Source organism: Bombina bombina, chromosome 2, assembly GCF_027579735.1.
Source record: "Bombina bombina isolate aBomBom1 chromosome 2, aBomBom1.pri, whole genome shotgun sequence".
NCBI lineage: Eukaryota > Metazoa > Chordata > Amphibia > Anura > Bombinatoridae > Bombina > Bombina bombina.
The window spans coordinates 3,991,048-4,010,554 of record NC_069500.1 but is presented as its reverse complement, the minus strand read 5'-3'; the positions used below and the strand labels follow the sequence as shown (position 1 = coordinate 4,010,554).

Genomic DNA, 19,507 nt, shown 5'->3' with positions numbered 1-19,507 from the left:
AATGCTTGTCTAGAAAAGAGAATCTCAGGAACTGATAATGTTCTGGATGAATCAGAATATGAAGGTAAGCATCCTGTAAGTCTATTGTAGACATATAATGTCCTCGCTGGACAAAAGGCAGAATAGTCCTTATAGTCACCATCTTGAAAGTTGGTACTCTTACATAACGATCCAGAACTGGTCTGAATAATGTTTCCATCTTTGGGACAATGAATAGATTTGAATAAAACCCCAAACCTTGTTCCTGAAATGGAACTGGCATGATTACTCCTGAAGACTCCAGGTCTGAAACACACTTCAGGAAAGCCTGAGCTTTTACTGGATTTGCTGGGATATGTGAGAGAAAAAAATCTTCTCACAGGAGGTCTTACTCTGAATCCTATTCGATACCCTTGAGAGACAATGCTCTGAATCCATTGATTTTGGACAGAATTTATCCAAATATCCTTGAAAAACCTTAATCTGCCCCCTACCAGCTGAGCTTGAATGAGGGCCGCACCTTCATGCGGACTAAGGGTCTGACTTTGGTTTCTTAAATGGCTTGGATTTATTCCAATTTGAGGAAGGCTTCTAATTGGAAACAGATTCCTTGGGGGAAGGATTGGGTTTTTGTTCCTTATTTTGACGAAAGGAACTAAAACGGTTAGAAGCCTTAGATTTGCCCTTAGGTTTTTTATCCTGAGGCAGAAACACATAATTTATGTAAGAACTTACTTGATAAATTAATTTCTTTCATATTAGCAAGAGTCCATGAGCTAGTGACGTATGGGATATACATTCCTACCAGGAGGGGCAAAGTTTCCCAAACCTCAAAATGCCTATAAATACACCCCTCACCACACCCACAAATCAGTTTAACGCATAGCCAAGAAGTGGGGTGATAAGACAAAGTGCGAAAGCATAAAAAAAAAAAAATAAGGAATTGGAATAATTGTGCTTTATACAAAAAAATCATAACCACCACAAAAAAGGGTGGGCCTCATGGACTCTTGCTAATATGAAAGAAATGAATTTATCAGGTAAGTTCTTACATAAATTATGTTTTCTTTCATGTAATTAGCAAGAGTCCATGAGCTAGTGACATATGGGATAATGACTACCCAAGATGTGGATCTTCCACGCAAAAGTCACTAGAGAGGGAGGGATAAAATAAAGACAGCCAATTCCGCTGAAAATAATCCACACCCAAAATAAAGTTTAAATCTTATAATGAAAAAAACTGAAATTATAAGCAGAAGAATCAAACTGAAACAGCTGCCTGAAGTACTTTTCTACCAAAAACTGCTTCAGAAGAAGAAAACACATCAAAATGGTAGAATTTAGTAAAAGTATGCAAAGAAGACCAAGTTGCTGCTTTGCAAATCTGATCAACCGAAGCTTCATTCCTAAACGCCCAGGAAGTAGAAACTGACCTAGTAGAATGAGCTGTAATCCTTTGAGGCGGAGTTTTACCCGACTCGACATAAGCATGATGAATTAAAGATTTCACCAAGATGCCAAAGAAATGGCAGAGGCCTTCTAACCTTTCCTAGAACCGGAAAAGATAACAAATAGACTAGAAGTCTTTCGGAAATTCTTAGTAGCTTCAACATAATATTTCAAAGCTCTAACTACATCCAAAGAATGCAATGATCTCTCCTTAGAATTCTTAGGATTAGGACACAATGAAGGAACCACAATTTCTCTACTAATGTTGTTAGAATTCACAACCTTAGGAAAAAATTTAAAAGAAGTTCGCAACACCGCCTTATCCTGGTGAAAAATCAGAAAAGGAGACTCACAAGAAAGAGCAGATAATTCAGAAACTCTTCTAGCAGAAGAGATGGCCAAAAGAAACAAAACTTTCCAAGAAAGTAATTTAATGTCCAGTGAATGCATAGGTTCAAACGGAGGAGCTTGAAGAGCCCCCAGAACCAAATTCAAACTCCAAGGAGGAGAAATTGACTTAATATCAGGTTTTATACGAACCAAAGCTTGTACAAAACAATGAATATCAGGAAGATTAGCAATCTTTCTGTGAAAAAGAACAGAAAGAGCAGAGATTTGTCCTTTCAAGGAACTTGCAGACAAACCTTTATCCAAACTATCCTGAAGAAACTGTAAAATTCTCGGAATTCTAAAAGAATGCCAGGAAAAATGATGAGAAAGACACCAAGAAATGTAAGTCTTCCAGACTCGATAATATATCTTCCTAGATACAGATTTACGAGCCTGTAACATAGTATTAATCACAGAGTCAGAGAAACCTCTTTGACTAAGAATCAAGCGTTCAATCTCCATACCTTCAAATTTAAGGATTTGAGATCCTGATGGAAAAAAGGACCTTGTGACAGAAGGTCTGGTCTTAACGGAAGAGTCCACGGTTGGCAAGAGGCCATCCGGACAAGATCCGCATACCAAAACCTGTGAGGCCATGCTGGAGCCACCAGCAGAACAAACGAGCATTCCTTCAGAATCTTGGAGATTACTCTTGGAAGAAGAACTAGAGGCGGAAAGATATAGGCAGGATGATACTTCCAAGGAAGTGACAATGCATCCACTGCTTCCGCCTGAGGATCCCTGGATCTGGACAGATACCTGGGAAGTTTTTTGTTTAGATGAGAAGCCATCAGATCTATTTCTGGAAGCCCCCACATTTGAACAATCTGAAGAAATACCTCTGGGTGAAGAGACCATTCGCCCGGATGTAACGTTTGGCGACTGAGATAATTCGCTTCCCAATTGTCTATACCTGGGATATGAACCGCAGAAATTAGACAGGAGCTGGATTCCGCCCATACCAGTATTCGAGATACTTCTTTCATAGCCAGAGGGCTGTGAGTCCCTCCTTGATGATTGATATATGCCACAGTTGTGACATTGTCTGTCTGAAAACAAATGAACGATTCTCTCTTTAGAAGAGGCCATGACTGAAGAGCTCTGAAAATTGCACGGAGTTCCAAAATATTGATTGGCAATCTCACCTCCTGAGATTCCCAAACCCCTTGTGCTGTCAGAGACCCCCAAACAGCTCCCCAACCTGTCAGACTTGCATCTGTTGAAATCACAGTCCAGGTCAGAAGAACAAAAGAAGCCCCCTGAACTAAACAATGGTGATCTGTCCACCACGTCAGAGAGTGTCGTACAATCGGTTTTAAAGATATCAATTGAGATATCTTTGTGTAATCCCTGCACCACTGGTTCAGCATACAGAGCTGAAGAGGTCGCATGTGAAAACGAGCAAAGGGGATCGCATCCGATGCAGCAGTCATAAGACCTAGAATTTCCATGCATAAGGCTACCGAAGGGAATGATTGAGACTGAAGGTTTCGACAAGCTGAAATCAATTTTATACGTCTCTTGTTCGTTAGTGACAGAGTCATGGACACTGAATCTATCTGGAAACCTAAAAAGGTTACCCTTGTCTGAGGAATCAATGAACTTTTCGGTAAATTGATCCTCCAACCATGATCTTGAAGAAACAATACAAGTCGATTCGTATGAGATTCTGCTAAATGTGAAGACTGAGCAAGTACCAAGATATCGTCCAAATAAGGAAATACCACAATACCCTGTTCTTTGATTACAGACAGAAGGGCACCGAGAACCTTTGTAAAAATCCTTGGAGCTGTTGCTAGGCCAAACGGCAGAGCCACAAACTGTTAATTCTTATCTAGGAAAGAGAATCTCAGAAACTGAAAGTGATCTGGATGAATCGGAATATGCAGATATGCATCCTGTAAATCTATTGTGGACATATAATGCCCTTGCTGAACAAAAGGCAGGATAGTCCTTATAGTTACCATTTTGAATGTTGGTATCCTTACATAACGATTCAATATTTTTAAATCCAGAACTGGTCTGAAGGAATTCTCCTTCTTTGGTACAATGAAGAGATTTGAATAAAACCCCAGTCCCTGTTCCAGAACTGGAACTGGCATAATTACTCCAGCCAACTCTAGATCTGAAACACATTTCAGAAATGCTTGAGCCTTCGCTGGATTTACTGGGACACAGGAAAGAAAAAATCTTTTTGCAGGAGGCCTTATCTTGAAGCCAATTCTGTACCCTTCTGAAACAATGTTCTGAATCCAAAGATTGTGAATTGAATTGATCCAAATTTCTTTGAAAAATCGTAATCTGCCCCCTACCAGCTGGGCTGGAATGAGGGCCGCACCTTCATGTTGACTTTGGAGCTGGCTTTGGTTTTCTAAAAGGCTTGGATTAATTCCAGACTGGAGATGGTTTCCAGACTGATACCGCTCCTGTGGGTGAAGGATCAGGCTTTTGTTCCTTATTGTGACGAAAGGAACGAAAACGATTATTAGACCTAAATTTACCTTTAGATTTTTTATCCTGTGGTAAAAAAGTTCCTTTCCCTCCAGTAACAGTTGAGATAATAGAATCCAACTGTGAACCAAATAATTTATTTATTTATTATAAATGGCTAGAGACATATACCTGACATCAACCCTAATGATATCAAAGATGGCATCACAAATAAAGTTATTAGCATGTTGAAGAAGATTAATGAAGATAATGAAGGATGAATCCTATGGAGGTGCGCACAGCTGATGAACAAGACCCAGCTTAAATAACAATCTCAGGGAAAGCGAAGTTCCTGGAACAGCCAGCAACCAATATGATACGGCAGCACTCTTGGAGAGGAATAGTTGTAAAAGTCTGTAGAAGCAGAAAAAAGAGAGGCGCCTTATGGGACAGTATCGTAGTACAGTGGTAAGGGCAGGAGACAGCACACACAACGAGTCAGGATACTCACAAAAATGATGGCATAAACGTATGCCTCACTAGACAGGACGGGACCTTAGTCGCCCGCCAGACGGACCAATGGAAAGATAGATCCGGAACTCCAGGGTCCAATCCGCAGCTACAGGAGGTAGAATCGTCAGAGGAACGAGTAGCCCGTGATAGGACCAATTGCTGTTAGCTCTTAGTATGAGTGGCGGGTAACCGGACCAACCAAAAAACGGTATACAAAAGAGCGGGGATATCGTAAAAGCTAATTTATTAAAATCACTGTTAAAACATATAGTTTATATGAAATATAAACTATATGTTTTAACAGTGATTTTAATAAATTAGCTTTTACGATATCCCCGCTCTTTTGTATACCGTTTTTTGATTGGTAACAGCAATTGGTCCTATCACAGGATACTCGTTCCTCTGACGATTCTACCTCCTGTAGCTGTGGATTGGACCCTGGAGTTCCGGATCTATCTTTCCATTGGTCCGTCTGGCGGGCGACTAAGGTCCCGTCCTGTCTAGTGAGGCATACGTTTATGCCATCATTTTTGTGAGTATCCTGACTCGTTGTGTGTGCTGTCTCCTGCCCTTACCACTGTACTACGATACTGTCCCATAAGGCGCCTCTCTTTTTTCTGCTTCTACAGACTTTTATGAAGAAGATTAACAATGCTATGAGAATTATGATCTGTTACTTGTTGCGCTAAAGCTTCCAACCAAAAAGTTGAAGCTGCAGCAACATCCGCTAAAGATATAGCAGGTCTAAGAAGATTACCTGAACATAAGTAAGCTTTTCTTAGAAAGGATTCAATTTTCCTATCTAAAGGATTCTTAAAGGAAGTACTATCTGCCGTAGGAATAGTAGTACGTTTAGCAAGAGTAGAGATAGCCCCATCAACCTTAGGGATTTTGTCCCAAAACTCTAATCTGTCAGATGGCACAGGATATAATTGCTTAAAACGTTTAGAAGGAGTAAATGAATTACCCAAATTATTCCATTCCCTGGAGATTACTTCAGAAATAGCATCAGGGACAGGAAAAACTTCTGGAATAACTACAGGAGATTTAAAAACCTTATTTAAACGTTTAGATTTAGTATCAAGAGGACCAGAATCCTCTATTTCTAATGCAATTAAGACTTCTTTAAGTAAAGAACGAATAAATTCCATTTTGAATAAATATGAAGATTTATCAGCATCAACCTCTGAAACAGAATCCTCTGAACCAGAGGAATCATTATCAGAATCAGAATGATGATGTTCATTTAAAAATTGATCTGAAAAATGAGAAGTTTTAAAAGACCTTTTACGTTTACTAGAAGGAGGAATAACAGACATAGCCTTCTTAATGGATTTAGAAACAAAATCTCTTATGTTAACAGGAACACTCTGAGTATTAGATGTTGATGGAACAACAACAGGTAATGTAACATTACTAAAGGAAATATTATCTGCATTAACAAGTTTGTCATGACATTCATTACAAACAACAGCTGGAGGAACAGATACCACAAGTTTACAGCAAATACACTTAACTTTGGTAGATCCAGCATCAGGCAGCGATTTTCCAGAAGTATCTTCTGACTCAGGGTCAATCTGGGACATCTTGCAATATGTAATAGAAAAAACAACATATAAAGCAAAATTGATCAAATTCCTTAAATGACAGTTTCAGGAATGGGAAAAAATGCCAGTGAACAAGCTTCTAGCAACCTGAAGCAATAAACAAAGAGACTAAAATAATGTGGAGACAATAGTGACGCCCAAATTTTTTAGCGCCAAAAAAGACGCCCACATTATTTGGCGCCTAAATGCTTTTGGCGCCAAAAATGACGCCACATCCGGAACGCCGACACTTTTGGTGCAAAAAAACGTCAAAAATGACGCAACTTCCGGCGACACGTATGACGCCGGAAACCAAGAAAAAAAGTCAGCGCCAAGAATGACGCAATAAAATGAAGCATTTTCAGCCCCCGCGAGCCTAACAGCCCACAGGGAAAAAGTCAAATTTTAAGGTAAGAAAAAAATTGATTTATTCATATGCATTACCCCAAATATGAAACTGACTGTCTGAAATAAGGAACGTTGAACATCCTGAATCAAGGCAAATAAATGTTTGAACACATATATTTAGAACTTTATATAAAAGTGCCCAACCATAGCTTAGAGTGTCACAGAAAATAAAACTTACTTACCCCAGGACACTCATCTACATGTAGTAGAAAGCCAAACCAGTACTGAAACGAGAATCAGTAGAGGTAATGGTATATATAAGAGTATATCGTCAATCTGAAAAGGGAGGTAAGAGATGAATCTCTACGACCGATAACAGAGAACCTATGAAATAGATCCCGTACAGGAAGACCATGGTTTTCAAATAGGCAATACTCTCTTCACATCCCTCTGACATTCACTGCACGCTGAGAGGAAAACCGGGCTCCAACCTGCTGCGGAGCGCATATCAACGTAGAATCTAGCACAAACTTACTTCACCACCTCCATAGGAGGCAAAGTTTGTAAAACTGATTTGTGGGTGTGGTGAGGGGTGTATTTATAGGCATTTTGAGGTTTGGGAAACTTTGCCCCTCCTGGTAGGAATGTATATCCCATACGTCACTAGCTCATGGACTCTTGCTAATTACATGAAAGAAAACTCCCTTTCCCCCAGTAACAGTTGAAATAATAGAATCCAACTGAGAACCAAATAAATTATTACCTTGGAAAGAAATAGATAGTAATCTAGATTTAGATGTCATATCAGCATTCCAAGATTTAAGCCACAAAGCTCTTCTAGCTAAAATAGCTAAAGACATGGATCTAACATCAATTTTGATAATATTAAAAATGGCATCACAAATAAAATGATTAGCATATTGCAGTAAGCGAGTAATGCTAGATATGTCAGAATCCAATTCTTGTTGCACTAAATTCTCCAACCAGAAAGTTGATGCAGCCGCAACATCAGCCAACGAAATTGCAGGTCTGAGAAGATGACCTGAATATAAATAGGCTTTCCTTAGATAAGATTCAAGCTTCCTATCTAAAGGATCCTTAAAGGACCAGTAAACACAGCAGATTTGCATAATCAACAAATGCAAGATAACAAGACAATACAATAGCATTTACTCTGAATTTCAAATAAATTGTAGATTCTTTTCTAACACATTTCAAAGTTATGTATATTTCCACTCCCCCTGTACCATGTGATAGCAATCGGCCAATCACAAATGCATATACGTATAGTCTGAGTTCTTGCACATGCTCAGTAGGAGCTGGTGACTCAAAAAAAGTGTAAATATAAAAGACTGTGCACATTATTTTTAATGGAAGTAAATTGGAAAGTTGTTTAAAATTACATGCTGTATCTGAATAATGAAAATTTAATAAAACCTGAGTGTCCCTTTAAAGAAAGTACTATCTTCCATAGGAATAGTGGTACGTTTAGCAAGAGTAGAAATAGCCCCATCAACTTTGGGGATTTTTTCCCAAAACTTTATAGAATTTGCTGGTAAAGGATACAATTTTTTAAACCTTGAAGAAGGAATAAAAGAAGTACCTGACTTATTCCATTCCCTAGAAATCATATCAGAATTAGCATCAGGGATAGGAAAAACCCCTGGAGAAACCACAGGAGGTTTAAAAACAGCATTTAAACATTTATTAGACTGAACGTCAATAGGACTGGTTACCTCAATATCCAAAGTAATTAACACTTCTTTTAATAAAGAACGCATATACTCTTTTTTAAATAAATAAGTAGATTTGTCAGTGTCAATGTCTGAGGAAGGATCTTCTGAATCAGATAGATCCTCATCAGAAGAGGATGAATTATTATGTTGTTGGTCATTTGAAACTTCATCAACTAAATGAGAAGTTTTAAAAAGACCTTTTACGTTTATTAGAAGGTGGAAATGCAGACAAAGCCTTCAGAATAGAATCAGAAACAAATTCTTTAAAATTTACAGGTATATCATGTACATTAGAAGTTGAAGGAACTGCAACTGGCAATGTACTATTACTGATGGAAACACTATCTGCATGTAAAAGTTTATCATGACAACTAATACAAATGACATTCGGTGGAATAATTTCTACAATCTTACAACAAATGCACTTAGCTTTGGTAGAACCGATGTCAGGCAGCAATGTTCCAGCAGAAACTTCTGAGACAGGATCAGATTGGGACATCTTGCATAATGTAAGAGAAAAAACAACATATAAAGCAAAATTATCTATTTCCTTATATGACAGTTTCAGGAATGGGAAAAAAATGCAAATAGCATAGCCCACTGACATAGAAAAAGGCAAGAGGCAAACAGCAATGGGGTATTAAAACAATGAAAAAGTTTGGCGCCAAGTATGATGCACAACGTAACTGACAACTTTTTTGGTGCGAATAATAACCGGAAATGACACACTCGCGTCACTAATGACGCAACCGTGTGTAAGGCTTCGGCGTCAACTATGACGCGGGAAATGACGAAGTTGCGTCATAGACATATTTTTCACGCCAAAAAAATTCTCGCGCCAAGAATGATGCAATAAAGTCTAGCATTTGGCACACCCGCGGGCCTAATACCGCCCGCAATTTGCAAAAAAGTAGTCAATTGAAAAAAAGACTAAACCCCAGGTAAGAAAAAAATTTCTTAAAAATGTTTATTTTCCCCAAATATGAAACTGACAGTCTGCAGAAGGAAATACATGAACCTGACTCATGGCAAATATAAGTACAATACATATATTTAGAACTTTATATAAATGCATAAAGTGCCAAACCATAGCTGAGGTGTCTTAAGTAATAAAAAACATACTTACCGAAAGACACCCATCCACATATAGCAGATAGCCAAACCAGTACTAAAACAGTTATCAGTAGAGGTAATGGTAAATTGAGAGTATATCGTCGATCTGAAAAGGGAGGTAGGAGATGAATCTCTACGACCGATAACCGAGAACCTATGAAATAGACCCCCGTTAGGGAAATCATCGTATTCAATAAGTGATACTCCCTTCACGTCCCTCTGACATTCGCTGTACTCTGAGAGGAATCGGGCTTCAACAATGCTGAGAAGCGCATATCAACGTAGAAATCTTAGCACAAACTTACTTCACCACCTCCATAGGAGGCAAAGTTTGTAAAAACTGAATTGTGGGTGTGGTGAGGGGTGTATTTATAGGCATTTTGAGGTTTGGGAAACTTTGCCCCTCCTGGTAGGATTGTATATCCCATATGTCACTAGCTCATGGACTCTTGCCAATTACATGAAAGAAAAAGCGCCACTTGTAATCTAGCCATAAGTGTATTTTTGCACGTCCAGTGCACTTACACTTTCATTGTGTGCTTTTTGTAATATCTGCGTCTCCTTTCCATAGCAGTATATGCCCAATAGTGAGACACCCAGAGACATCATTTATCTGTGATTGAAGATTGTAACACATTGTGATACAGGGTCCCACCAAGCTATGATAGCGCATCATTTTATTGTAAAGGATTTATGGATTTGTTTCTGGAATAATAGTGTGAGATTGCGGAGTGTTGGCAATGGATGGAGAATGGGCCCCCACTACTTTTTGTAAACTTTATAGGGTGTGCTGGGCAGGGGTCACTTGTTTTCTTTTTATATAACTTCATAATTTCAGAGAGACTTACCTCTGGCTTCACCTTTCCTTCTGGGGGTGGTTCCACTATGTACTTGAGTTGGGTGTACACGGTTTTGGTCTGTGGCGGTTTGTCAATCCACTGGAAGCCGTTCATCTGCTCTTTTGCATGCACAGCCTATGCAATAACAAGATTATGTGTTATTGGCGGTGTGCTTGTTATTATCTTTTTATTTTGACCTGCGTATTAGATACCTGCTTTATAGACGGGTCCCTGGGCATTATGTACAGATGGAAGGTTTTGGACCTGCGATATAAAAACACGCACGCATGGGTGGGGATCTTAATGTGAAACATCTCGCTCACATTTCTGACAAATTTCAGGATGACGCCCATCAGAGAGAAGCTGGGGTATTTCAGTGCCACATGGAAGGAATCAACACTTGTTGGCGTTTCTAGGATCATATTGTCATCCTTGATATGACAAATTTTAAATTCTGAAGAATCTATATTTCCGGCTGTAAAGATGAAAAACAAATAGTAATGGATCAAAATACCCAGAGAAAACCTTCAATAAGTAAGTCTTTGTCTCATGTGTGTGTGTGGTGTGTGATGTTTGTGTGTTGTGTGTGTGTAATGTGTGATGTGTTATGTGTGTGATGTTTGTGTAATGTTTGTGTGTGTAATGTGTGTGTGTAATTCTGTGTGTGTGATGTGTAGAGTGTGTGTAGAGTGTGTGTGTAATGTGTGTGTGTGGGTGTGTGGGTCTGGGTGTGACGTGTGCAGTGTGTGGGTGTCATGTGTGTGGGCCTGGGTGTGATGTGTGTGACGTATGTGGGCCTGGGTATGATGTGTGTGGGCCTGGGTGTGATGTGTGTGTGTGTGTAATGTGTGATGTGTAATGTGTGATGTGTAATGTGTGTGTTATGTGTGTGATGTTTGTGTAATGTTTGTGTGTGTAATGTGTGTGTGTGTAATTCTGTGTGTGTGATGTGTAGAGTGTGTGTGTAATGCGTGTGTGTGGGTCTGGGTGTGACGTGTGCAATGTGTGGGTGTGACGTGTGTGGGCCTGGGTATGATGTGTGTGGGCCTGGGTGTGACGTGTGTGGGTCTGGGTGTGACGTGTGTGGGTCTGGGTGTGACGTGTGTGGGTCTGGGTGTGATGTGTGTGGGTCTGGGTGTGATGTGTGTGGGTCTGGGTGTGATGTGTGTAGGCTTGGGTGGGATGTGTGTGGGTCTGGGTATAACGTGTGTAGGCCTGGGTGTGACGTGTGTGGGCCTGGGTATGACGTGTGTGGGTCTGGGTGTGACGTGTGTGGGTCTGGGTGTGACGTGTGTGGGTCTGGGTGTGACGTGTGTGGGTCTGGGTGTGACGTGTGTGGGTCTGGGTGTGATGTGTGTGGGTGTGTATGTCATGTTTCTGTGATATCCCTTTAAGACTTACCTCAGAGTCTATATAAGGCACGCCCTCTTCCTGGTTCAGGGCTGAGTATTTTGATTAGAAAGGTACTATAACCTAACTCTGAATTACCTTAACCAAATTAGTTCTGGATTTCTAACTACAATACAATAGAATCCTCTATCTACAAACTTGGATTTGTGCAAAGCAATCCGATACAAAGTTAAACAGATTTCATTCAACAACTTTGTAACAAATCTTGCAGCCTCAGTTAATACGTACTGTTCCCAGTCACACGCTGCAAACAGAGCAAAGCAGGCTCCACAGATGCCAGTCAGCTCAAATTAATTACAGTTTCTCTGAGTAGTTTGCACGCCGCAAACTAACTCAGCTACCAAGCAGGATCCCTTCATCTCAGCACACCAGTCTGGGACTCCGGATTACAGTTATCCGTCTCAGGAACAACACGGATCACCCACCTGCACCTGGCCCTACAAACCAAACACCGGTAAGCTCAAATAAGCATTGTGATCACTCTGTGCTATACCGGTTACGATTTTAACACACTGGCTCCTCAGATTTAACCTCACAAGGATAAACTGCACATAATGTTAACTGTGCAATAACTCTCCAATAAATCTACTGTAACCTCCTGTATATAAGCTTAAATTAATCACGCTCCAAGCTGCATCTAAGAAGCCTTATACTGATTGTGGAACATAGCTGATTACATTCATTGTGCTTAATATCTATGAACTTCCAATTGCCATAACAAAATATGAAGTGTAAATATTCCTTATTTATAGAAATCACTATAGTGGGCAAGTGTATAAACAATTTATTATTTTAAGTAACTACAGTAGACAATAGGCACATTCTTACTCTCACACCATATACTATCACACCTACATTCTATGCCTAATCTAATATCTGTCTACTCTTTGCTCCCACTCTCTGACTGCTCACAGTCCCCTCAGTCTATCAGCAAATCTAGACTCCAAATACATCTAGAGTCAAAGGTTGGTCTGAGACTGAGTGGAAATAGACTGCATGCATTCTCTATATATACATATGCATAACATTAACACAGTATCCTTACAGTGTACTGTGTGTATCTTGGTGTAACATGTGACTTGTGGGTTTGGGTCTGATGTGTGTGAAATATGGATATGTATGTAATGTGTGGGTATGTATGTCACGTAAGGGTTTGACATGTGGGTATGTATGTCACGTAAGGGTTTGACATGTGGGTCTGTATGTCACGTAAGGGTTTGACATGTGGGTCTGTATGTCACGTAAGGGTTTGATATGTGAGTATGTATGTCACGTAAGGGTTTGACATGTGGGTCTGTATGTCACATAAGGGTTTGACATGTGGGTCTGTATGTCACGTAAGGGTTTGACATGTGGGTCTGTATGTCACGTAAGGGTTTGACATGTGGGTCTGTATGTCACGTAAGGGTTTGACATGTGGGTCTGTATGTCACGTAAGGGTTTGACATGTGGGTCTGTATGTCACGTAAGGGTTTGACATGTGGGTCTGTATGTCACGTAAGGGTTTGACATGTGGGTCTGTATGTCACGTAAGGGTTTGACATGTGGGTCTGTATGTCACGTAAGGGTTTGACATGTGAGTATGTATGTCACGTAAGGGTTTGACATGTGGGTCTGTATGTCACGTAAGGGTTTGACATGTGGGTCTGTATGTCACGTAAGGGTTTGACATGTGGGTCTGTATGTCACGTAAGGGTTTGACATGTGGGTCTGTATGTCACGTAAGGGTTTGACATGTGGGTCTGTATGTCACGTAAGGGTTTGACATGTGGGTCTGTATGTCACGTAAGGGTTTGACATGTGGGTCTGTATGTCACGTAAGGGTTTGACATGTGGGTCTGTATGTCACGTAAGGGTTTGACATGTGGGTCTGTATGTCACGTAAGGGTTTGACATGTGGGTCTGTATGTCACGTAAGGGTTTGACATGTGGGTCTGTATGTCACGTAAGGGTTTGACATGTGGGTCTGTATGTCACGTAAGGGTTTGACATGTGGGTCTGTATGTCACGTAAGGGTTTGACATGTGGGTCTGTATGTCACGTAAGGGTTTGACATGTGGGTCTGTATGTCACGTAAGGGTTTGACATGTGGGTCTGTATGTCACGTAAGGGTTTGACATGTGGGTCTGTATGTCACGTAAGGGTTTGACATGTGGGTCTGTATGTCACGTAAGGGTTTGACATGTGGGTCTGTATGTCACGTAAGGGTTTGACATGTGGGTATGTATGTCACGTAAGGGTTTGACATGTGGGTCTGTATGTCACGTAAGGGTTTGACATGTGGGTCTGTATGTCACGTAAGGGTTTGACATGTGGGTCTGTATGTCACGTAAGGGTTTGACATGTGGGTCTGTATGTCACGTAAGGGTTTGACATGTGGGTCTGTATGTCACGTAAGGGTTTGACATGTGGGTCTGTATGTCACGTAAGGGTTTGACATGTGGGTCTGTATGTCACGTAAGGGTTTGACATGTGGGTCTGTATGTCACGTAAGGGTTTGACATGTGGGTCTGTATGTCACGTAAGGGTTTGACGTGTGGGTATGTATGTCACGTAAGGGTTTGACGTGTGGGTATGTATGTCACGTAAGGGTTTGACGTGTGGGTATGTATGTCACGTAAGGGTTTGACATGTGGGTATGTATGTCACGTAAGGGTTTGACATGTGGGTCTGTATGTCACGTAAGGGTTTGACATGTGGGTATGTATGTCACGTAAGGGTTTGACATGTGGGTCTGTATGTCACGTAAGGGTTTGACGTGTGGGTATGTATGTCACGTAAGGGTTTGACATGTGGGTCTGTATGTCACGTAAGGGTTTGACATGTGGGTCTGTATGTCACGTAAGGGTTTGACATGTGGGTCTGTATGTCACGTAAGGGTTTGACATGTGGGTCTGTATGTCACGTAAGGGTTTGACATGTGGGTATGTATGTCACGTAAGGGTTTGACATGTGGGTCTGTATGTCACGTAAGGGTTTGACATGTGGGTCTGTATGTCACGTAAGGGTTTGACATGTGGGTCTGTATGTCACGTAAGGGTTTGACATGTGGGTATGTATGTCACGTAAGGGTTTGACATGTGGGTCTGTATGTCACGTAAGGGTTTGACATGTGGGTCTGTATGTCACTTAAGGGGTTGACATGTGGGTCTGTATGTCACGTAAGGGTTTGACAAGTGGGTCTGTATTTCACGTAAGGGTTTGACATGTGGGTCTGTATGTCACGTAAGGGTTTGACGTGTGGGTATGTATGTCACGTAAGGGTTTGACGTGTGGGTATGTATGTCACGTAAGGGTTTGACATGTGGGTATGTATGTCACGTAAGGGTTTGACATGTGGGTCTGTAAGTCACGTAAGGGTTTGACATGTGGGTCTGTATGTCACGTAAGGGTTTGACATGTGGGTATGTATGTCACGTAAGGGTTTGACATGTGGGTCTGTATGTCACGTAAGGGTTTGACATGTGGGTCTGTATGTCACGTAAGGGTTTGACATGTGGGTCTGTATGTCACGTAAGGGTTTGACATGTGGGTCTGTATGTCACGTAAGGGTTTGACATGTGGGTCTGTATGTCACGTAAGGGTTTGACATGTGGGTATGTATGTCACGTAAGGGTTTGACATGTGGGTCTGTATGTCACGTAAGGGTTTGACATGTGGGTCTGTATGTCACGTAAGGGTTTGACGTGTGGGTCTGTATGTCACGTAAGGGTTTGACATGTGGGTATGTATGTCACGTAAGGGTTTGACATGTGGGTATGTATGTCACGTAAGGGTTTGACATGTGGGTCTGTATGTCACGTAAGGGTTTGACATGTGGGTCTGTATGTCACGTAAGGGTTTGACATGTGGGTATGTATGTCACGTAAGGGTTTGACATGTGGGTCTGTATGTCACGTAAGGGTTTGACATGTGGGTCTGTATGTCACGTAAGGGTTTGACGTGTGGGTCTGTATGTCACGTAAGGGTTTGACATGTGGGTATGTATGTCACGTAAGGGTTTGACATGTGGGTATGTATGTCACGTAAGGGTTTGACATGTGGGTCTGTATGTCACGTAAGGGTTTGACATGTGGGTCTGTATGTCACGTAAGGGTTTGACATGTGGGTATGTATGTCACGTAAGGGTTTGACATGTGGGTCTGTATGTCACGTAAGGGTTTGACGTTTGGGTATGTATGTCACGTAAGGGTTTGACATGTGGGTCTGTATGTCACGTAAGGGTTTGACATGTGGGTCTGTATGTCACGTAAGGGTTTGACATGTGGGTATGTATGTCACGTAAGGGTTTGACGTGTGGGTCTGTATCTCACGTAAGGGTTTGACATGTGGGTATGTAAAGGGGTAAATATATTAGATAGATATTAATGTGGATCTCAATAATGATCTCCGTCTTCTGTTAAATTTGATCAAATAGTTCCATAGCATTGAGTGTTTGAAGGAAAATCGATCCATAGATTGAATATAATTTAAAATATCGAAAATTGGCTGATTGGTAGATACATATAAATTGGCTGATTGGTAGATACATTAAATTGGCTGATTGGTAGATACATAAAAATTGGCTGATTGGTAGATACATATAAATTGGCTGATTGGTAGATACATTAAATTGGCTAATTGGTAGATACATTAAATTGGCTGATTGTTAGATACATAAAAATTGGCTGATTGGTAGATACATAAAAATTGGCTGATTGGTAGATACATAAAATTGGCTGATTGGTAGATACATAAAATTGGCTGATTGGTAGATACATAAAATTGGCTGATTGGTAGATACATTAAATTGGCTGATTGGTAGATACATATAAATTGGCTGATTGGTAGATACATAAAAATTGGCTGATTGGTAGATACATAAAAATTGGCTGATTGGTAGATACATAAAAATTGGCTGATTGGTAGATACATAAAAATTGGCTGATTGGTAGATACATATAAATAGCAAGCAACAATTACATTTCTTTTGTTATCTCCAGTAATTTAAATAATTTACATTTTACATGACAAATTATCATTTGTCACAGAGATGCAATAAAATGCAGACAGTATCGACAAAACCTCCTGGACCTATCCAGGTACCTGGAACTCTGTCCTGGCCCGGAATTGAGCCGCGGACCCCAGCTTTCTGGTCCTTCGGCGGTCGGGTGCTCAATTCTGGTAAGGTACTGAGTTCCAGAAGCCCTGATAGGCCGAGCAGGTTTTGCCAGTGCCGCTGGCGTTTTAGCGCATCTCTGTGACACATTATTTAAACATTGATGATAACTTTAGCGACATAGCTATATAGTTTTAATAAAGTTTATTACTTATAGCATAGTTTATTATAGTTAGTTATTTTTTGACAGTTGACAGTTAGATGGGCGGTACAGGGGAGTGTTGTTTTGACATTACGTCAGTGTAGGCAGTATTAGGGACTTAGCTGGGTGGTGCAGTGGGAGTGTTGGTTAGGCGTGATGTAGTTGGTCAGGGGGAGTTAGCTGGGTGGTGCAGTGGGAGTGTTGGTTAGCCGTGATGTAGTTGGTCAGGGGGAGTTAGCTGGGTGGTGCAGTGGGAGTGTTGGTTAGTCATGACGTAGGTGTAGTTGGTCAGGGGGAGTTAGCTGGGTGGTGCAGTGGGAGTGTTGGTTAGTCATGACGTAGGTGTAGTTGGTCAGGGGGAGTCAGCTGGGTGGTGCAGTGGGAGTGTTGGTTAGCCATGATGTAGTTGGTCAGAGGGGTTAGCTGGGTGGTGCAGTGGGAGAGTTGGTTAGTCATGACGTAGGTGTAGTTGGTCAGGGGGAGTTAGCTGGGTGATGCAGTGGGAGTGTTGGTTAGTCATGATGTAGGTGTAAGTGGTCAGGGGGAGTTAGCTGGGTGATGTAGTGGGAGTGTTGGTTAGTCATGACGTAGATGTAGGTGGTCAGGGGGAGTTAGCTGGGTGGTGCAGTGGGAGTGTTGGTTAGCCCTGACGTAGGTGTAGGTGGTCAGGGGGAGTTAGCTGGGTGGTGCAGTGGGAGTGTTGGTTAGTCATGACGTAGGTGTAGTTGGTCAGGGGGAGTTAGCTGGGTGGTGCAGTGGGAGTGTTGGTTAGTCATGACGTAGGTGTAGTTGGTCAGGGGGAGTCAGCTGGGTGGTGCAGTGGGAGTGTTGGTTAGCCATGATGTAGTTGGTCAGGGGGGTTAGCTGGGTGGTGCAGTGGGAGTGTTGGTTAGTCATGACGTAGGTGTAGTTGGTCAGGGGGAGTTAGCTGGGTGATGCAGTGGGAGTGTTGGTTAGTCATGATGTAGGTGTAAGTGGTCAGGGGGAGTTAGCTGGGTGATGCAGTGGGAGTGTTGGTTAGTCATGACGTAGATGTAGGTGGTCAGGGGGAGTTAGCTGGGTGGTGCAGTGGGAGTGTTGGTTAGCCCTGACGTAGGTGTAGGTGGTCAGGGGGAGTTAGCTGGGTGGTGCAGTGGGAGTATTGGTTAGCCCTGACGTAGGTGTAGGTGGTCAGGGGGAGTTAGCTGGGTGGTGCAGTGGGAGTGTTGGTTAGCCATGACGTAGGTGTAGGTGGTCAGGGGGAGTTAGCTGGGTGGTGCAGTGGGAGTGTTGGTTAGGCGTGACGTAGGTGTAGGTGGTCAGGGGGAGTTAGCTGGGTGGTGCAGTGGGAGTGTTGGTTAGCCGTGACGTAGGTGTAGGTGGTCAGGGGGAGTTAGCTGGGTGGTGCAGTGGGAGTGTTGGTTAGCCGTGACGTAGTTGGACAGGGGGATTTAGCTGGGTTATGCAGTGGGAGTGTTGGTTAGCCGTGACGTAGTTGGACAGGGGGAGTTAGCTGGGTGGTGCAGTGGGAGTGTTGGTTACCCGTGATGTAGTTGGTCAGGGGGAGTTAGCTGGGTGGTGCAGTGGGAGTGTTGGTTAGCCGTGATGTAGTTGGTCAGGGGGAGTTAGCTGGGTGGTGCAGTGGGAGTGTTGGTTAGCCGTGATGTAGTTGGTCAGGGGGAGTTAGCTGGGTGGTGCAGTGGGAGTGTTGGTTAGCCGTGATGTAGTTGGTCAGGGGGAGTTAGCTGGGTGGTGCAGTGGGAGTGTTGGTTAGCCGTGACGTAGGTGTAGTTGGTCAGGGGGAGTTAGCTGGGTGGTGCAGTGGGAGTGTTGGTTAGCCGTGACGTAGATGTAGTTGGTCAGGGGGAGTTAGCTGGGTGGTGCAGTGGGAGTGTTGGTTAGCCGTGACGTAGATGTAGTTGGTCAGGGGGAGTTAGCTGGGTGATGCAGTGGGAGTGTTGGTTAGCCGTGATGTAGGTGTTGTTGGTCAGGGGGAGTTAGCTGGGTGATGCAGTGGGAGTGTTGGTTAGCCGTGACGTAGGTGTTCAGGGGAAGTTAGCTGGGTGGTGCAGTGGGAGTGTTGGTTAGCCGTGACGTAGGTGTTGTTGGTCAGGGGAAGTTAGCTGGGTGGTGCAGTGGGAGTGTTGGTTAGCCGTGACGTAGGTGTAGGTGGTCAGGGATAGTTAGCTGGGTGGTGCAGTGGGAGTGTTGGTTAGCCCTGACGTAGGTGTAGGTGGTATGGGATAGTTAGCTGGGTGGTGCAGTGGGAGTGTTGGTTAGCCGTGATGTAGGTGTAGGTGGTCAGGGATAGTTAGCTGGGTGGTGCAGTGGGAGTGTTGGTTAGCCGTGACGTAGGTGTTGTTGGTCAGGGGGAGTTAGCTGGGTGATGCAGTGGGAGTGTTGGTTAGCCGTGACGTAGGTGTTGTTGGTCAGGG

At 42.4% G+C, this 19,507-nt stretch overlaps 1 protein-coding gene across 1 annotated transcript in view; it reads right to left on the bottom strand.

Annotated features, from left to right (window-relative positions):
* Window positions 1-19,507, bottom strand: part of LOC128648353 (caspase recruitment domain-containing protein 8) — a gene marked incomplete at its 3' end in the record, with an annotated part of 368,408 nt that overhangs the window by 63,324 nt on the left and 285,577 nt on the right. Inside the window, 2 exon segments of the mRNA XM_053700953.1 lie at window positions 10,393-10,518; window positions 10,596-10,858. Coding sequence (XP_053556928.1) covers window positions 10,393-10,518; window positions 10,596-10,858 — 389 coding nt within the window.